Source organism: Mustela putorius, unplaced genomic scaffold, assembly GCF_011764305.1.
Source record: "Mustela putorius furo isolate JIRA1106 unplaced genomic scaffold, ASM1176430v1.1 tig00000174_pilon_pilon_pilon, whole genome shotgun sequence".
Classification (NCBI taxonomy): domain Eukaryota; kingdom Metazoa; phylum Chordata; class Mammalia; order Carnivora; family Mustelidae; genus Mustela; species Mustela putorius.
The window spans coordinates 26,389,923-26,409,055 of NW_025421304.1; the positions used below are offsets into that span (position 1 = coordinate 26,389,923).

A 19,133-nucleotide genomic window follows, 5' to 3' on the forward strand; every position below is an offset into this window, starting at 1 on the left:
AGCACATTCTCTTAGTGTTTCCCAAACTCGAGGGCCTAATCCCCAAATATCTGCCTTCAATCCTAGAGGCAAAAGAAAAGTTCTGAGGAGGGTGCAAGACAGTTTGAAAATGTAAGTGATATCCCAGGCTTCCCCTGCCTCACCCTTCCCCACTAACCAAAGGGCCGGATTTCCAGATGCACAGCCTAGATAGCGTACCTCTGAAAACAGAGGGATTTCACTTCATGCCTAGGGCACATGAAGGTGGGTCGGTGATCTCCTGGGCTCCTGTGCCACGGAGCCGTGTTATGTGCTGGAGACGGCTGGCATCCAGGTGCCTCTGGGCTCAGCTCTTGCATATCCACAAGCATCTTGGACTCACTTAGCCCAAAGCAGACCTCTGCTTCTGTCCCTTGTCTGGATACCGCAACACGACTTCCAGCCTCCACTCTCCCCCCATCCCTAAATTCATTTCCTGGCAACTGGGACAGGTATCTCATTTGCTCAAGACCATTCCCAGCTCTCCTTTGGCCCACAGAAACGAAATTTTATGAGGCCGCATGTGGCAAACATGGTCCCGCATTAACACAGTTCTCAAGATCCCAGACTGGGCTCAAGTACCCCTGAGTCTGAAGTGAGAGCTCACGTACACCTGAGCAGAGATGTGTCTGTGGCATTTGGGAAATGGGATGTAGTCCTCTGGTGGCCTTTGGTGAGGTCAGGAGGGGGAGCCAGGCAGAGCTAGAGTGGGGGCGGGGAGAGCGTGGAGATGGCGATTGTAGATAAATTTAAGGAAATGAGGAGAGGGGAGCACAAGAACAGTGCTGGAGGGGAGTTGTATGGGATTGAGGTGAAAGATGTTCTCTGTTGCAGCCACCAGTGGAAGAGGCGGGTTATTGTTATGAACCCAGGACACCCACCACAGGGGCTGGCATCCAGTAGAAACTGAACAAAAGTTTGCTATCTCTGAGGATAGGGGCGATGGGGTCTGGAACCTCAGTGGGGGTACTGGCCATTGCCAGAAAGATGGGCCCCTCTGCCCTGTGCTGGGAGGGACCAGAGGGCAAGGCAGGGCCTCCTTGGGACTTTGCTGCCCCTGAGCTGCACCACCAAGGGAGGGAGACATGATGAAGGAGTCTTGGCTCCAGGAGCCCCAGTGTGGCCAGGGGACAGAGGGTGAACTCTTGGAGACTGGGATGGCCCACCACGTGTGCTTCTGTTCCCCCATCCTCAAATCCCGCCTTCAGCTTCACTCTATCCCCTCAGAGCAGCGCCCTTCCAGCGAGGCCAGCAGATGGTGCCAGTGAGCTGCGAGACTCACCTGGAGCAGCCCAGCCAGCCTGCCAGCCCCCCACCAACCCGTGACCCTCTAGAGCCTGGGGTAAGCTAAGGGTTTGCCTCACCAGGTTTCTGACCAAGAGGGAGGAGAGATCATGGGTGGTGGCTAGCAGTGAGGGGGATGTCAGACTGAGGACTCAGGGAGACAATGGGCTGAGGGCTTAGGGGTGGGGTGACTAGGGGGCTCTGATCCTTCTGGTTGCTCTTCATTCCATTGACCCTGTCAGGCCCTGCCTTATCAGTTGGGGCTACTGCCCTCTGCCTCCCTTCCCTTCTCTTCCTTGGAGGCCCCTGCCAGCCCAGACTCCTCGTTCTGGCAGAGGCTGGTTCTCTGCCCCTGGGCAGGCACAAGCTGGCAGCAGGCCTCAGACAGGGTTGGGCCAGCCCCTCCCATCCATGACTGCCTGAACCACCTTCTTTCTACTTCCAGAACTTCTCCACCTGATGAGGGCTAAGGGTTCAGCTGCCGAGGAGGCCACAGAAGACTGCCACATAGATCCTAGGAAGGAGGCCTGGCCTCTTGGCCTTGGAAGTAGGGTGAATTTGGGTAAGCTGGGTGGGCACATATAAAAATGTGGCAGATCATCCTGTTCCACAAGACCCAAATCACACAAGACTAATGGTTCTGTCCAAGGTGGCAGAGAATCCCAAAAGATGAGCTGGAAATATCCCCTCCCCATCCTAGCCATCCTATACTCCGCAATCAAAGGCAATTCTCTATACCCCCTCTCAACAAGTCTTTCTCCACACCATGGGCTTCCCGATAAGTCAGGATTCTTCATGGTTCCTTCTCAGGACAATGTAGGATTCTGCTTCTCACTCTGTGTTCTCACTTTGCTGTCCCTCTTCCACTTCCCAGAGTTTGGGTTCTAGTTCAGCAAGTGCTAAGGACTACCTGTGTGGCCTTGACCTTGAAGACTGCCTGGGACCCCCCACCCCACTTCCTCCTTTAAATGCCTGTCCCGCTCCCAAGGAAGCCCTTAACACACCAAGGCAGGAGAAACCATAGCCAGACTTTCAATAGGGTGACAAAGTGGGGTGGGGGTTCCCACAAATCCAGGGTCTACAGCTCAGGTCAGGAAGCTAGGCCAAGGCTTCTGTGTCTACCTGTGAGCTTGGGCCATAGATTCAGAGCAACAGGAGTCAGCAGGTTTTAGAAAAGGAATGTTTCCCTGAGTTTCCAAAGGATGGCCCAGACAAAGAAAGAGTCACCAGAAGCACACACAACATACACAAGTGCACTCTCAGGCACTTGCAGGTCATGGCACAGGACATGGACACAAGTGTTTGCAAATACTGGTACAAACAGGTACACAAGGTCATGTGCTCAAGGTAGTCACACATTTCCTCCCCAGGCCAGAGCTAGCCTGCCGTCTGTGCTGAGAGGAGGAGGAATACTTAAAGGCACAGAAGTGGCTCTGAACAGGAGATGGGCCCTCAACCCAGAGGTCCCTTCCTAAATGGCTCCCAGCCCCCTCCCTGCAACTCCCCTGGCCCAAGAGGGAGCTATGCCTGGGTGTCAGAGAAGGCTTTGAAGGAGACACTGCCTCTAAGCCATGGCACAGAGCCTGAGCACCTAAGATAGAGATTGGGCACAAGGCTAGGAGGGGTCCATGACCTCCCAGGACCTAGTTTGGGCATAGATGAGGCAGTGGGCAAGATCCAGAGGCCCACAGGAAGCAGGGACTCCTTCTGCCATGGGGTGCACCTACTGCCCTCAAAATCAGGCCTGGCAGCCAAATGCTGGCACCAATTCCTAGTGCCTGGCAGAGCCCTAGCATGGATGCCAAATACAGGGTGCCAGACAAGGGGGTGGGCAGGATGGGGGGCCGCTGGGCCACACACAAACACAGATCTTCATATATACAGGCAGGGAAATGCACCCACACTCACATCACTTATTTTATACCCTGCGGGATCATGGGAGTAGGACAGGGATCACTTTGTCCTAGAGGCTGCCCTCACTGACTCTCCAGGTGTCCCCATTGGCCTGGAGTATGGGTTGGAGGGTGGGCTGGAAGTAATGGGAGGCCTAGACACTTTCTGTGAGCACCCGCCTCCGCCACACACACACACACCTGCATTCCCACACACGTACACTTGTTTCGCAGAAGGAGGTGGGGTTGGTGCATCCCCAGGACTGGGCCCTGGAGGGAAGGTGGAAGGCGGGGCAAGAGACTCCCAAGAACCTGGGCAGTCATCTTGCTCCCCCCAGCACCCGCCACAAGCCGGTTTTGTGGCCGCGGGCAGCTTAGGTGTGAGCGCGCGTCAGGGCGTGTGTGTGTGAGTGTATGTGTGAGTGTGTGTGTGTCTGTGTGTGTTTGCGCGCGCGCGCGCGGGACCTGCGGCCGTGCACGGCGTGGGAGTGCGGCGCGTGTGCCCGCTGCGGCTGCGGCGGCCGGCCGGGTGAGGGCGGGCTGCTTCTCCAAGCTGTTCCGCAGGCCAGGAGGCCAGCACAGGTGCTGTCGGTGTGGGAAGCTGATGGTGGTTCTAAGTGTCCTTAGGTGTCCCAAACAAGTGTGAGGTGGGTGTGCTCACCTGGGAGCGGCGGGTCAGCGGCCTTGGGAGCGTGGAGGGGGTGTGGGCGAAGGGGTGAGCAGATGCAAGGGACGAGGGCTACACCGACCGGCCCTGTTCCCGGCACGGTCCGCGGCTAGGCGGCTCCTCCTCTAGCAGCAACTTTGGGACTTTGTTCCGGCTTCTTAGAAAGCAGATCTGGCCGCAGGGGCGGGGCGGAGGGGGGGCACCTGCCCAGAGGAGGGTGCGGGTGAGAAGTGGAGGAAAGCCCCGCCCCCTTCCCCGCCTCAGCTCCGCCCTCTCCCCCGCCCCCCGGGGCTCTTTATAAGCTCGGCCCGAGGGCGAACAGAGAAAGCGAGTGCCCCTCCAGTCCTTGGCCGGTGTTCTGCTGCACCCCGCGCCCCTCTCCCCGGCCCCCAAGTCCCTCTCCCTGCTCCCCAGCCCGGCCCCCGCCCCGGCCCAGCCCGGCCCAGCCGCCATGGAGCGCTGGCCTTGGCCGTCGGGCGGTGCCTGGCTGCTTGTGGCGGCCCGCGCTCTGCTGCAGCTGCTGCGCGCAGACCTGCGTCTGGGCCGCCCGCTGCTGGCGGCGCTGGCGCTGCTGGCTGCGCTCGACTGGCTGTGCCAGCGCCTGCTGCCCCCGCTGGCCGCACTCGCCGTGCTGGCCGCCGCCGGCTGGATCGCGTTGTCCCGCCTGGCGCGCTCGCCGCGCCTGCCCGTGGCCACTCGCGCGGTGCTCATCACCGGTGAGTGCGCGAAGCGCGGGGACTCCAGGCTCGAGGGCGGGACCAGACCCCCAGAGGGCTCCCCTTGAGCACTCCAAGGCAAGGCGGGACCCTAGCTCAGGAGTGGGAGTGTCGCCTTCTCTTGGGTGCCGGGAGTGAGCCAAGTAGGAAGCGCAAGGCACCTCCCTAAGTCCGGGTTAACTACCTGCCGCTGTGGAGAGCGTTCGAGGGAGAATGAGGCCGGGAGTGGGCAGGTGCGCAGGGACAACTGCTAGATGAGAAAGACGGAACCTCCTGGAGTTTGGGGTTTATGCTATGCCCCTCTTCAAGACAGCAGTCTCTGGACAGAGGCGCGCTCCGAAGGACTTCAGAGGATGGTCACCCCTTGACCTCTGCCTAACATCCCCACATGGGATGCCCTATCTCCTCTTCCCTGGGGTCAGAGGAAGACGCTTAGATGGGGAGTTGAGGCACCCCCCCCCCAGTTGACTGGGATCCTTAGACTCCAGAAAAGGTTGAGGTCACCATGAGAGGCATCCGTTCATTCAGCTGCCTCTCAGAACCTGCCACCCATCCCCAAACTGCTGAGGTAGCCGTCCAGAGTCTGCAACCAGCACCCCACCCCACAATTCCTCCTCCAGTGCCCAGGAAGGAGGTCTTGGAGGGCTGTACTCAGGTGCCTCTTGCTGCCTGGCAGAGTTCCCTTTGTCTAGAGCAGGGAATAAATCTGTCACCAGAAGGACGGTAGTGGGGGGGCAGGGGGCGACTAAGGCTTAGCCGGAAGTGGGGAGGGGGAGAAAGGCCAGGGGGAACTGGCTCTGTTGTATGGGGGGAGGGGCAGCCTAGTTCTCCCCCAATCCCCATGGCTTTGGACAGGTTCTCAGAGCTCTGCCCTTATATTGGGCCCTGCCTCTGAGGGTTGCCTCTAGACCAGCTTCTTAGAGGCTCTGTCCAGTAGGGGCCCTTGCATGATCAGATGGACCTGGGAGAACTTCCCAGAGGCCATCCTTGTGCTGGGCCTGGAAGGATGAGTGAAGATGGATGGAAGGTGTTTTGGATCAGACAAAGCGTGGATGTGGGACAAAGGTTTGAGACAGGAATGAGCATGGCCTGGGTAGGGGACAGTCCATAACTAGCCCGGCTGCTGGGATGTGGTAGGATATGAGGTTGTTTCCTCAGAAGAGGCCCTGAATGCCAGGTAAGAAGCCAGATTGCTGAGGTGGGTGGGAGTAGGGATGGCATGAGGGCTTTTGGGCTTCAGCAAGAGGGCGGAGTTAAAGCAGGGTTCAGGCTGGATGCGTGGGACCTGAGTTCAGGGTACAGTATGAAATTTCAAGGGATTGGAGAAGGAAAGATACAGACCCTCCTGGTATGAAGCAGGAACTAGGTTGTGGGCTCTGCCTTCTAATATGTGAGCTGCCTCAACAGGACCCGGGCTATCAGCTGGTACTGACCAGCAGTGGGCAGTGACCCAGTGGGCAGTCTTTCCTGAGATCTCCGCTCAGGCCTTCATGCTGCTGCTGTTACTTCTCCTTGCCTTGAGCCTGAGACTAAGGGGAGAGGTGGGACGCCAGCTGAGGCTTGGGCTCCCGCAACTCTGGGATGGGAGCGCTGCTCAGCCCAGTCCAGCTTCTCTGCGGGTTCCTTTCTCACCACCTGACTGCAAGACAAAGAGGTGCCCAGGCCCTGCCTCACCTGCCAGAAACGGTGTCTTGAGCCTGCCAGAGCTGCCTGAGAATTCCCCTGAAAACTGCTGCCCAAGGCCACTCCAAGAGCTCAGCCATGGGGTCAGAGTTTGGGCTGAGTGGCTGAGTGCCTTGTGTGTACATCTGTGTACCGATGGTGGCAGGGGGTTTCCTGGGCATGAACCCCCGTGTGAATAGGCAGGCAGGTTGGAGGTATGTACAGGTATCTGTGTGTGTACAGGTGAACAAGAGGGTGTGTAAGGCATGGGTGACTGTTGGGGCCACAGAGCTGAGGCTCTGGAAGGCTTCCCTCTCCCTGTGAATGGCTTGTCTGCTCCGGGAGGGAGCTTATTCGAGTGGGCACACAGGTGCTCCCTTGCCTCCTGGAGCCACACTGGCCCTGGAAAGACCCATCAGCCCAGGGCTGTCTGCAGTCTCCCAGCCACCCACGCAAAGCCCAGCTCACAGCCCCCTCCCTGCTCAGCTTTGTTCGCTGCCGCAGCAGAGGGGATGGGGCTGAGGTGAAGAGGGCTTCCCATCCCAGAGTGTCCAGAATTGTCCAGAACTGGGGAAGCAGGGCTCCTGTGAAGCTTCTGTTCAGCAGGACCTCCAGGGAGAGAGGCTTCAGAGAGCCTCAGCCCTCAAGGACCTCTCCCTCCCCTTGCTGGTTGCCCAGGAATCAGGACCAGAATGGGAACAATCAAGGAAGGGGGCATGGCTTATGAGACCCTCACTCTGGCTCTGCCTGGTGGTTCCTCTCTCCACATACCAAAGACAGGAAATTAAGTCTCTCAAGTGGTAACTGACCTCAGGTCACACTTGTTGGGTGTGGGAAGAGATTCAAATGCAGGTCTGTTCTCTTCTCCATCCATCATCTTGCCTGTCCTGGGGGCAAGTGGTCTGAGGCTCAGAGAATGCCCCACTGTTGCCACTGATTGGCATTCCAAGACTAGGGGTCAAGGGTGAGGTGGGGATTGGCCTCCTGCTTGCCTGCAGCCTGGAACAATAGTAGGGGTGTTGGCCGGGAAGCGAGGTGGGGCTCAGGTTGTGATGACGTGCACGGAGAGCTTGGGCTTCATCCTGAGGGCTTGGTGGTGGGGGAGGGCGGGGGGCTTGGAAAGGTTTTGAGCCGCAGAGTGATACTGTCATTTTTGGAAAGATCCCTCTGGCTGCTTAGGTAGAGAATGGATTCAAGGGGGCAAGATGGGACAGGACCAAAGAGGGGCTGCTTCCTAGGCCAGGTAAGAGGAAGAAGCCCAGGCAAGGGCAGCGAGAAAGGGAGAGCCTGTGTTACTGTACCCGCAAGCTGAGGCCTGAGAGCAAAGCAGGCAGGGTCTCCCGCTGACCTCCAGGAGAGTCCTGACCGTCCTCTTTACTGGCTAAGTGACTTCGGGAAGCAACTTTGAATTCCTCGGTCTTTGTGTCTTCATCTGTAAAGTGGGACTTGTAAGCCATGTTTGGGGCAGCTATGGGGAGTCAGGGAGTTGGCAGCTATGAGAGAGCTGGGGCCCAGGTGCTCAGCCAGAGGGGCGAAGCCTGTAGAGGCAAATCTGGGAAGGAGGGAGGGCTGCTGACTGCTGAAGACTGGATATCCAGGGGCCTGGATCCTGTCTGGACCCCGGTGAATCCTAGAGTTGTCTTGGGCCGGACTGGGCCACAGTAGGAGTTGACTGGCTGCTCTGCCCTGGCCAGGCTGTGACTCTGGTTTTGGCAAGGAGGCGGCCAAGAAGCTAGACGCCATGGGCTTTACGGTGCTGGCCACCGTGTTGGACTTGGACAGCCCCGGTGCCCTAGAGCTGCGCACCTGCTGTTCCCCTCGCCTAAGGCTGCTGCAGATGGACCTAACCAAGCCAGCAGACATCAGCCGAGCACTGGAGTTCACAAAGGCCCACACCACCAGCACAGGTCAGTGGCCGTGGCTCCCCCAGGAGAGAGTGTGCTTGGGTGGGAGTGAATGGGCAGGAGTTAGAGGTTTGCCGCTGCCCTGACCCGGATCTTTGGGCTCTTCTTTCACCCCTTCTCAGGCTTGTGGGGCCTGGTCAACAACGCAGGCTACAATGATGTGGTGGCTGATGTGGAGCTGTCTCCAGTGGCCACTTTCCGCAGCTGCATGGAGGTGAACTTCTTCGGTGCGCTTGAGCTGACCAAGGGTCTCTTGCCACTGCTGCGCCGTTCTAGGGGCCGCATTGTGACTCTGGGCAGCCCAGCAGGTGAGTGCCCTTCCCCACTAGAGTAGAAAAGGTGCTGCTGCAGAGTGGGGAGGGATGCCAGAGCCTCTGGCCCTGGCTGAGCTGCTTCACTCCCAATCCCTCCCCAGGAGACATGCCATACCCATGCTTGGCCGCCTATGGGGCTTCCAAAGCGGCCATGGTGCTGCTCATGGACACATTCAGCTGTGAACTCCTGCCCTGGGGGGTCAAGGTCAGCGTCATCCAGCCTGGCTGCTTTAAAACAGGTGGGGGTTGGGTTTGGGATGGGGCATGTGGGTGTGGTCCTGTCTGGGGTGGGATCAGGGCTGAGGAATGGGCAAGGCTCGGGCTGGAGGCAGGGATCGGTTTGGGGGTAGATGGACCTGAGTCTGGCTTTGGCTTCCCTAACTGACCTCACCCTGACCTTGCCGCTCGCTCCCTCCCCCCAGAGTCTGTGCGCAATGTGGGCCAGTGGGAGCAGCGCAAGGAGCTGCTGCTGGCCAGCCTGCCCCAAGAGTTGCTCCAGGCCTACGGCGAGGACTACATCGAGCACTTACACGGGCAGTTCCTGCACTCACTGCGCCTGGCACTGCCAGACCTCAGCCCGGTGGTAGATGCCATCACCGATGCACTGCTGGCGGTTCAGCCACGGCGCCGCTACTACCCGGGCCATGGCCTGGGGCTCATGTACTTCATCCACTACTACCTGCCTGAGGGCCTGCGGCGCCGCTTCCTGCAGACCTTCTTCATCAATCACTGTCTGCCAAGAGCACTGCGGCCCGGCCAGCCGGGCTCCACCCCAGCTCAGGATGCAGCCCAGGACCCGGGCCCGGACCCAGACCCAGGCCCTTCCCCCGTGGCAGCCCAGTGAGCAGTGCCCACAGATGGCCTAGCTGCTTCGGCAGAGGAGGTCCCAGGAGCCCTTGGCCCTCCCCAGGCATTGTGACCCCCCCGAGCCTGCCCTAGAGCCTGGCCTTAAGGACCCTAGCCCTCCCCACTTGATCAGTGCCCCAGGCCAGGCCTGGTGAAGCTGAGGCTTCCCAATAAGCCTCCAGGCCTCTCTACTGCTTCATGAGCCCACACAGACCCTCTTGGGCACAAGGTTCCACCATGGAGCTGGGAGAACCCAGCTGGATGGGGAACTCTGTGCTAGACTTAGCTGTAGACTTCGACAGGATCCCGCAGACAATGTCTCTGCAAACTAAGGAGTGACTGGGTGGGGTGGGGACCCCCTCAGGATTTTTTTGAGGCACCAGTGCCTCAGTGCTGCAATTCAAAGGGTGAATCCTGGTTCTTGACTGGCTCAAGAATTAGGGCCCTGACCACCCACCCCAACCCCCCCAGCCACAGGCAGGCTGCTGCCCCCACTTGCCTGACTGCCACCTTTTAAATATAGATTTTTATTTCTCCTAGAATGGAAAAATGCTGTGTGGGGATGGGGTGACTACCTGGATGACAGGTTGTGGTTTGGTGACAGATGGGGACAGCCTGGGCAACCCCTGCTGGTTAGCATGGGCTGAGGCTCTGGGCACAGGGTCTGTGGTTCACACTGAGTTACCCCTTCACTAACTGGGGGAAGATCATTTATCCACAGATTTGGGCTTCCTCAGAGTGAAGTGGGGGTCATGCCCCTGGCCTAGGGCATAGTGGGACCCAACTGCACAGGCCTACCGGGGCCTCCAGTGACTTCCCCGACCTTGCAGAACCTGGCTGCACAGGGAGAGGGCCAGCAAAGGATGTTGGGAGCTTTGGTAGGGGCAGGCTCGACAAGGTGGCACCTGAGGGAAGTTGGGGTCTGGGAGAGGTACTGGGGCCCGAAGGAGACAGCAGACAGCTAGGCTCAGGGTGGTTTATTGTCTCAGGGCAGGGCTGAGGGAGAGGCTTGCAGAGTTATGCCTCAAGGACAAACTATCCTTCCCTGGGGCCAACCACAGGGGTAAGAGGAGGCTCCCACTGCCCCAGGGGGTTCTCAGGAATGAGCACGTGCTTCTCAGACATGTCAGTGGCTGTAAACAGAGGGCTGAGGGGGCCTCCTTCGGCGGGGGGAGGTTCCATCCTTGACAGGGGGAGCAGGTGCCCAGCCCCTTCTTAGGCCCAAGAGCCATCTCATAGAGGTTCGGGGAAACCAAAAGTCACTAGAACAATGTGCTACCCCCAAGGGAAGGCATATGAACCACGGGCTTTATGCCAGCGCACGCAGACACACACTTGTGGGGAGCCTCGGGCCAGGGCACTAGAAGATGGGGATATAGTTGTCGATCTTGGCGCGGTGGCGCTGGGCAATGCACTCGGCGATCCATACAATGTTGCGACACTCTTGCTCCTTGAGCTTCACAAAGGCATAGAAGATACCAAAGTGGAACTGGTTCAGGAAGGCCAGCTTGTTCAGTTTCACCTACAGACAGAGGCAGGTGTGGTGTGCAGGTGGCCGTGACAGCAGCGTCAGGCCCGAGCCACCAACCTCTCCCTACGAGGGGCAGGGAAGCAACCCCTCACCTCATGCTCAAAGAATCGGTCCTCCAGGGTCTTGTCTCCAGGGTTGCTGCCTGCGCCCTCGAAGAGCAGCTTGTACTCCTGGCCCGCGGGGGGGCGGGGGGGGAAGGACAGCGTGAGTGGGAGCGTGCTGTCAGCCGTGGGTTGGGCATGCAGACCTGCCTGTCCCCCTGTAGCCAGGGCACTCACCGGGTAGTAGTCAGCTACGCTCTTCACCTGCTCATAGTCATCAGCCCGAGCCAGCTGGGCCAGGCCCTCCGGGTAGAGCCTCCCGCAGTGCGGAAAGAGCTTGGCACGGTCCTCCTTGGACAGCTCTGTGTCGAACGAGTTGATGGTGATGATGAAGGCTCGACGGTCGGCTTCAAACTGTGGGGCCGGTGTACAAGCAAGGCGAGAGGGAAGGGGAGGGAGGTGCCAGTCAGCCAGCAGAGCTTCCCCCAAGCCCAGGCTCCCAGGGACCGGCAGCTTGCGGGGAGGAGAGGGAGGCACTCACCTCCAGGATGGGGCACATGGCATCGGCCGTGGTCCCGCCCAGCAGGGTGCAGAACTTGTAGAAGGACTCCAGGTAGGCCTGTGCGAAGCAGGGGGCTTGCTCAACCCAGGCAGGGAACTGGGGCACGTGCCGGGCCGCCTCCTTCCCGTTCCCTCCTTCCCTCCCCACACCCTTGCACCGTGAGTCCAAACATCACATGGGGGCCGGGGCAGGCCCCATGTCAGAGCCTCAGAATATCCACAAATCCCAACTGTTCATCAGCTGGCCTGCTGCCTCTCTGCACCCAGGAGTGACCGAGCAATTTCTGGCCGAAGAGCGTCAGCCTCGTGGTGTGCTGCCCCTTCCATGCCCTGCCACGCCCCTCCCCCATCATCCCACAGGAGGCCAGGCTCAGAGAGGGGCTCGGTCTGCCCCCAGCTGTTCTGCCTGCCATTTCCTCGAAACCCCCTCCTCAGCCTCACCAAACCACATGCTGCTGGGCTTAGTGAGGGAAGGTTACTCCTGAGAGTTCACCGAGGTCACCTGGACTGGGCACCCTAGCCCCTCGTGGCCCCCCACCTCACAGAACTCCTTCTATCCCTCAGGTAGCTCCCAGGCACCATTAAGCAGGAAGCAAACTGCCAGCCCTGCTCCTGCTGAGGGATGATTACTGCCCTCACAGACGTCATGCCTGCAGTGCAATGGCTGGACACATGGGCTGTGGTGGGAATGAGCACTTCTTGCCCAGGCAAACTGGACCTGCTGGGCACAAGGAAAGGACAGGCCATTTCAGGACCTAGTTCCAGGCCAGCACTCACTCATAAAACCAACCAGACACATGTCAAGGTTGGGGGCAGGGGGATGGTCTTCGGGACCGTGGGGAGCTCCCTTCACTCAGATCCTCCTGGGTCCTTTCTGGTGGCATGGTCACAGCGACTGTGGCTCCACAGGCTAGAGATGATTCTTCAGGGTTGAGGGTGAGAGCTGGGAAGCCTAGAAAGCTTTCAGCACTGAGGTCTTCCCTCCAAGGTTTGGAGACTTTTCCACCCACTACCAGCTGACTTAAGCCACAGGGTCTGCTGCCCCAAGGGGGTAAAATGAGACTTAGGAGTTCACAAGCAAAGACAAAACCTGGCCAGCTGCACTGGGCAAGCTGGACTCAGGAGGAGGCCTGTGGTGACCACTGGGGTCAGAGGAAACAGAAGTCTAGGATAGGTCAGAGAGCCGGAATCCTGGAAGGAGAGAATGGACCCCAGCACAGCAGATCCCCAGGAATCAGAGGGCTTGGGGGGCAGAAACCTCTGCCAATCCTCCCATGGCTTGGTGATAATTGAGTCCCTCTATGACTGTCCGCAGCCACTCTTTTCCTCCCAGCCAGCCAGGGTGGCTGTACTCAAATCTCCAGGCTTGTCCCAGTGGGGGGCATGTAGCTCCAGTCTATGGGGAGGCCACCAGCCTTCCCCGAGCCATACCAGTCCCTTCAGAGGCTGAGCCCAGTGTCAGGGGAGATGGTGGGACAGGCCCAAACTCTCTTCGGGAAGCGAGGGCAGCTGAAGAAACTGGCAAGACCCCAAAGGCCCAGGTACTGAGGTTATCTCCCCACCCCCACCCTGCCCCCTGGAGCCTGCCAGCCCATGGCTGTTGCACCAGCTGCCTACAGTTCCCACCCGCCAGGTGGTTGAGGGTCCGTCTAATCTCCCATCTGTGGCCACTGGGCTGGGACATTGCCTGACGAGCTGGCGGTCCTGGCAGGGTGCCCTCAGTCTTGGATCGGTGTTTATGAGCTAGTGCCCGAGCAGCCCTCGCCAGTGACTCCAGCTAGAACCAGTCAGGCCCGGTGAGGGTGTGGGTGAGGCTGGGGGGACAGCCGCACCCCTCACCCAGTCTCAGGGCAGGGATCCCGGCAATGGGCCAGCTGGGGGCGGGCAGGAGCACTCAGATGGTGCGCGCACAGCCTCGGCTGACTACCTGGCCTGCCTCCCTGTTAGCGGGGCAGAGCAGAGCACGTGCTGTGTGAACAGGCTGGGCCAGGTTGTGATCCGGGGCTGCCGGGGTCTAGGAAGTGGCTTCCGGCTACTGACCTGCTTCTCAGAGCCCTCCGTTTCCTCCTCTTACCTGTGTGGACATTGATGCCCTCCTAGTGCCTAGGGCAGTCCTGACAAAGAAGTCGGCAATCTTCCTATCTGAACCTCACCTCTCCGCTCTGTCCTCTCCATACTGCAGCCAGAGGGGACTTTCTGATGATACTCTGTCCTGCTGCGAACCTTCACGGGCCAACCCCATCCCCAGAAAATAGTTCAAACTCCAGCCTGGCACTCCAGGCCCTGGGTGACTTGATCCTGTGCCTCTCTTTTTCCAGACCTATGTCCTGCTGTCCGTCTGAAACCTGCGCTTCCACAGCAAACTGCGTGCCACTTGGCCCATTCTCCCTGCTTGCTTCTGCATGTGCTGCTCCCCTGCCTACACCCCTGCAACTCACAAGCTGGCTCCTCGTCGACCCCCACAGCCTCCCCTGCACTCTAGCCCAGACTCCTGGAGGCAGACTGGAGGGCCTCCGCTCAGGCGGCAGCCGAGTGTTGGGCCCCTAGCTCTAACCCAGATAGGAGAAGCTCTTCCCTGAAAAGATCCGACCAAAAGATGTTCTCAGGGTTAGGTCAGCAGGACCCTTGGCCTGGGCTCTCTTTGGCCCCCACTTCGGAGCCTGACCCATGTTCCTAGCTGTAGCCCATCAGGGGTCCTGGCACCACAGCTCAGTGCCTCACTATAGCCAGAGCCCAGTCTGTCCCAAACGTCCTTCACTGGTCCCTAGCCAGCCCCCCGCCTTGGCTCACAGCCCTGCTCCTAGCCTCTCTGGGCCAGGGCAGTGCAGACCCACAAATCCTGTGCTCACTCTGTCTCCAGGGGTCACCAACCCATGCCACAGCCTTGGGGAGGAAGCAGACAGTGGGAGCGGATGTTGGGATGTGACTCTGATTCTAGACCTAGGAACCCGAGAAGGACATGGTGACCCGGCTACACCTGGCTGGGTCCCTCCCTCCATCCTGAGTGTCCTGTTGCCTCTGCTCAAAGCCTGTCCTTGCTGGCAACAGTCCAGGCAGGGTAAACCTGAAAGCTATGGCCTGGATGGCAGCCCGTGACCCTCCTGGCTGCAGGAGGAGCGACCATCCAGAGGCCAGCTCCAACAGGCCAAGCTATGGGGCATGAGCCACTCCTGCTGATCTTATCAGGGCCCGCTGCAGGCGCTGAGACGGAGAACCTGTTCCATGCAGCCTGCGCCCATTGTGGGAGCCAGCAAGGAAGCAGATAAGCCCCCAGGATAGGAGCCTGGTACAGCTGCGTCCTGTCCCAGCAACCCCCCAAACCACCAGCCCACCACGGCAGGGGCCCCGCCTAGAGGCCAGTCTGCCACTGGCCAGGGCCCTACCTTGTAGAGCGTGTTGCGGATGATCTCAATGTTCATCTCATCCAGGTCCTGCTCTGAAATGCAGTCCTGGAAAAAGGCCGCTGGGGAAGAAAGATGTGGGGGTGAGGGTGGGCGACTGGATTCAGCCAAGGCAAGAATCCAGCTGTTGTTTCAGCCACCCCTGCAGGGCACAGGGGGCTCCTGTCACAGGCCTGACTGCCCAGGGGTTGGGGGCCTCCCAACCCAGCCTGGGCGATTGCCTGGGAAGTGGCAGAAGCAATCCTTGGGGCCATGTGCACTGACCTGAGCTTCTCCTGCATCCTTGCTCCTAAAACTGATTTATAAAGAGGCGGCCAGCCATAACATGATCTAATCGCCTCTGGGGCAGACCCAAGCTCAGACCATGCCAGAGACAGACTTGCATAAGAGGCCATGACATCCTCCTTCCTTAAGGGGCAGCTGTGGATTTGGGGCCTGATGCCCACAGATCTGCAAGCCCTGGGAGGGCCTGGGGCCCACATTTGGAAAACCAGCCTCTTTCTCTTCCAGACAAAGAATGAGCTGGGTGGGCACGGACTGCTGGGCTGCAAGTGGAGGCCAGAGCAGGACAGAGCCCCCTTCCCTGATGGGCCCTCAGACTCACCGGTATGTCTCTTCTTTAAAGATGAACTAGCTCAGAGTTACTGAGAGAGCCTACAGCAGATATGCCCAGCAGGTAGGGCTCAGGCCTCTTAGTACAGAAACAAGTACAGCTTAGAACCAGTGTTTTAACCTGGAGACTTCTTGGAGGTGGTGCCCTCGGGACGAGGATTGTGGCTATGAGGGCACTTGCTGCTGACAGCCGTAGCGCCTTCTCCCCAGCCTCCAAGACAGGCAGGAGCCAGCACTGCCTAGGTGGGGCCCTGCAGGAAGCTCCCAGTTCCCCTTCCTTTCTTGGCCTCTGACACGAACCCTGCATCCTGCCGGACACTGCCTGACCTGGCCCCTGGGACCTGCTCTGTGGAGGCCAGTGAAGCTATCTGCTTCCCTCCTCTGCCTCACAGGCAGCCAGCCCCTCTGGCCCCACTTGGGGCCACAGACGAGCACAGTTTGAGCTCCCAAGACTCTGAGGGACCTGGGCCTCTCCCCTCTCCATGAGGTCAGCCGTCTTCTGCATCCTGAGAAATTGGCCAGTTTCACAAAGTTACACGCTCCGAGGCAGGCCCTGGGGGGTAGCCTGCCTGGCCCAGAAAAGCAACAGGGAAGGAGCAGAAGGCAGAGTGAGAGAATGAGAGGGAAGCAGAGAGGAAGATAAAGATAAGCAGCAGGGGGCAGGCCTCCCTTTTGGGCCCAGCATCAACTCCCCCCTCCAGTGGAGGCACTGCCCCCCTGCTCTCCGCTCAGCCCCAGTGGCTCACCCAGGGGCGTGTCCACCAGAATGGCATTGTAGAGCTCAGCAGGTGTCTGCGCGATGTTCACAGCTTCCATCTGCTCAAAGCTGCCTAGCGGGTGGCACTTGGGCACGAGTTCGGCAATAGAGCGCTGGTGCAGCGTGCCGGTGATGAGCAGGATGACGTTGTCAATCATGTAGCTGTAACTGCAGGGGGCACACAACAGCAGGGAGGCCCGTCAGGGAGGAGGGTCTGCCGGTCCTAGTCCAGCACTGTGCCCTGCCCCCATCCCACACAGGTCTCTGGCTCCTCCGCGGTGATGCCACCTTGAGGACGCTGCAGGCCACCACCACTGGCTCACCTTGCTGCCCAGGTGCACCCTTATACTCCAGCGCCTCCAGGAGGAAAGGAGTATGGGACACATGCAGCCCCTCCCTTGGGGGATGTGGCATAGATTCACGCCCCTTCAGTGGTTGGGAACAGGTAACCACCCCACGGTGTGAATAGTTCCAGCAGGGCACAAGGGGGGTGGGGTACAAGGCCAGCCTGGGGGATGAAAGAAGTAGGAGATGAAAGCATGTTCTGGGAAGAGGGAACAGTGTGTGCAAAGGCCTGGAGGCATTCCCCAAGTGCCCGCTGCATTCGAGGAACTGAGCACAGATCAGGGTTGGCAGAAGGAGGGAAGCAGGGCAGTGCTGCTAGCGGGCTGGGGCCTGGACACTGGTAGTCCAGGCCAGCCTGAGGGTCCTGACTGAATTTCAAGTGCTAGGGACCCATGAGCAGGATCTAGGCAGGGAGGACCCAGTCTCATTAGGGTCAATCTGGCTTCTAGGTGGGGAAGGCTAGGGATGGTTAGCCAGGAGAGGAAAGGCTGAAGGGTAGGGTGGGAAGAGGCCAGAGAAGGAGGAAAGGCCAGAAGGAGCCAGTGGGGGGGGGGGTGCGCCTCTGGAGGAGGGCCCCGGGCTGGGCAGAGATGAACAGGTAGATAGCCGCCCCTGCAGCCCCACTCCAAAGGCGGAGCATGGCCTCCTCCTGAGGGCCGAGGCCTGGAGGTGGGGCTCAGGTCATCCCAGGCCAAGGCTCCCCTGGCTCTCTTGGCTCTCTGCTCTGAGCGCACAGGCAGCAGAGGGGGCTGCGGAGCTGGAGAGGGCAGGCAGCCCGCTTCAGACTTGGTGGGGGGGTGGAGAAGTGAGGGTGTGTGTGGGGGGCTCTGCCACTGACCTGTAAGACAGTGCCACAAAGGAGCAGCAGTAGAGCTCCACGCAGTCACCCATGCGGGGACAGGGTGAAGATCGGGGGAAGGCCCAGGCAGAGTCAGGTGGCAATAACCACAACATTCCTCCAGCCTGTCACCAGTGAAGAACTCAGGGTATGGGGGAGTGGATGAGGCCTGGGGGGAGGGGCACCACTGAAGGGTCAGAGACGAGGTGGAGGCTGCTGCCCTCAACAGGTACTAAGCCCAGGCCTGGCCCCAGCGTTTGGGTGGCCCACGGTAGGTCCCTGTCCTGGGACAGTATTTTGAGCACTTAAGGCTGAAGCTGTCCACAGAGGTGGGCAGTGACCCTAAATACTGAGAGAATAAAGGGAAAGGGGTAGCCCAGGCCTCAGCTCAGAGGGCCAGCCACGCAGGGAGCTCTCACAAGGCCCTCCAGGAAGGCGGCAGGAGGAAAAAGTCACTATTCCTGTCCTGGCCTGACCCCCACGCCCCCTGCTTGCTGCACCCTCCCCCAACAACCACCCAGCCCAGCGCCCTGCTGCGACCTCTGCTCTCCTGGGCTTGGCGCCAGGCAGCTGCCCTCTCTCCGCCCCCAAACTGGCTGGGTCAGCGACAGGATGTGCACTGAGAAGAGACAGCAACCCCCTCCCCCTTCTCCAACTGAGGGCTTCAGGCCGGGCCCATGTGTAGCTACAAGCCAAGAAGCCCAAATGGCCAGCCTTCTGCCCCTGACCTGACAGAGCTGGCAGAGCAGAGGGAGCGCAGAGAAAGCTCGCTAGAGCTCTGTGCCTTGGCCTCCAGCCTGAGCCTGCATCCCCTCCACCCTGGACAGCATCCCTCGTGCCCAGTGCCTCCAGCATTTCATGTAGCATGGTACCACAGGGCTACCTGTCCCTGCCCACAGCCCTCTGCCTGCACTCCATCCAGCCCCACTCCAGCCATCCTGTTCCCCAAGACAGCCACAAAGACCCCTGCTCCCACCCAGAAGATGCTTTTCTACATTCTCACAACCCTTTGGACAAGGACAAGGAGAAGAACATACCTCTTAGGCCTACGCTATCCTATCAGTCCCACAACCACCAGCATCAACAATGCCAATGGCCAAAGAAGTAAGAGAAAGTACAGGCACTCGGCCCTGTCACACCACTGGGCAGATGAGCTCTATGTCCCCATTTCCAGGGTGTCTGTGCCCTGGCACAACACTCACCATCTAGTCTTGTCTTTTCAAAGGGATCCCCACAAGCCAGTTTTCTTTTTCTAAACCTCCCCACTCCTTGTGTCCACAACTCAGGGTATCTGTTTTTGTCGGGGATGGGCCAGGGTCAGGGCCCACGGGAGGAGCTGGTACTCCTCAGAGTCCTGGCCGGGACTCAGAGGAGAGCCCTGTGGGAGGACTCTACCGTCCAGCTTTGCCGTTACCCCTCCAACGATGTGGAACAGGCCAGCTATGATTCACGTTTCGGCCCTAACAGCAGATGTGGGGGCCAGTGGTAGCAGCCCCTGGCTACCCCCAGCTTCTCCCGCTAGAAGTCCTGGCAGGGCACCGAGGAAAATGCTGAGCCAGTTAAGGGTCACTTATGATCACATATCCCCAGCCCCCTCCAGGGGCCCATTCTAACCCAGGCGAGGCCAGCCTTGGATAATCCCATGCCAGGCCCTCTCCCTCTCCCTGAATCAATGACAAGGTTCCTGCAGAAGCAGCCCCTACTTTTCTCCCTAGCCCAGTGAGAGCCAGAATCATCTTTCCTG

The 19,133-nt window shown here is 59.5% G+C and overlaps 2 protein-coding genes across 3 annotated transcripts in view; one reads left to right on the top strand and one right to left on the bottom strand.

The window, feature by feature from the left end:
- The first annotated feature begins 93 nt into the window (after nucleotides 1–93).
- HSD11B2 (hydroxysteroid 11-beta dehydrogenase 2) lies at nucleotides 94–9,842 on the top strand. Of its 2 annotated transcripts, XM_045076175.1 has the most exons (7): nucleotides 94–111; nucleotides 1,246–1,360; nucleotides 1,748–1,864; nucleotides 7,934–8,146; nucleotides 8,266–8,451; nucleotides 8,559–8,696; nucleotides 8,880–9,842. In XM_045076175.1, exons 3-7 carry the CDS (start codon nucleotides 1,762–1,764, stop codon nucleotides 9,299–9,301), a joined length of 1,062 nt encoding a protein of 353 aa, XP_044932110.1. In that variant the 5' UTR covers nucleotides 94–111; nucleotides 1,246–1,360; nucleotides 1,748–1,761; the 3' UTR covers nucleotides 9,302–9,842. The 2 variants fall into 2 exon arrangements, with proteins under 2 accessions (XP_044932110.1, XP_004744643.3); XM_004744586.3 differs by lacking the exons at nucleotides 94–111; nucleotides 1,246–1,360; nucleotides 1,748–1,864 and adding an exon at nucleotides 4,167–4,577.
- Nucleotides 9,843–10,265: 423 nt separating this feature from the next.
- The window catches only part of ATP6V0D1 (ATPase H+ transporting V0 subunit d1), a 40,004-nt gene continuing 31,136 nt past the window's right edge, over nucleotides 10,266–19,133 (bottom strand). The window contains exons 3-8 of the mRNA XM_004744410.2: nucleotides 16,196–16,374; nucleotides 14,820–14,899; nucleotides 11,417–11,494; nucleotides 11,113–11,289; nucleotides 10,927–11,004; nucleotides 10,266–10,825 (exon numbers count right to left, since the gene is read on the bottom strand). Coding sequence (XP_004744467.1) covers nucleotides 10,664–10,825; nucleotides 10,927–11,004; nucleotides 11,113–11,289; nucleotides 11,417–11,494; nucleotides 14,820–14,899; nucleotides 16,196–16,374 — 754 coding nt within the window. The 3' untranslated portion in view covers nucleotides 10,266–10,663. The remainder of the gene's footprint in view (nucleotides 10,826–10,926; nucleotides 11,005–11,112; nucleotides 11,290–11,416; nucleotides 11,495–14,819; nucleotides 14,900–16,195; nucleotides 16,375–19,133) is intronic.

Excerpts from the sequence above, each read along its gene's own strand:
- HSD11B2 (XM_004744586.3), top strand. The coding sequence starts at position 4,313 with ATGGAGCGCTGGCCTTGGCCGTCGGGCGGTGCCTGGCTGCTTGTGGCG. Across the intron at positions 8,147-8,265 it reads GGCCCACACCACCAGCACAG|GCTTGTGGGGCCTGGTCAAC; the intron begins GTCAGTGGCCGT and ends ACCCCTTCTCAG. Across the intron at positions 8,697-8,879 it reads GCCTGGCTGCTTTAAAACAG|AGTCTGTGCGCAATGTGGGC; the intron begins GTGGGGGTTGGG and ends CCCTCCCCCCAG.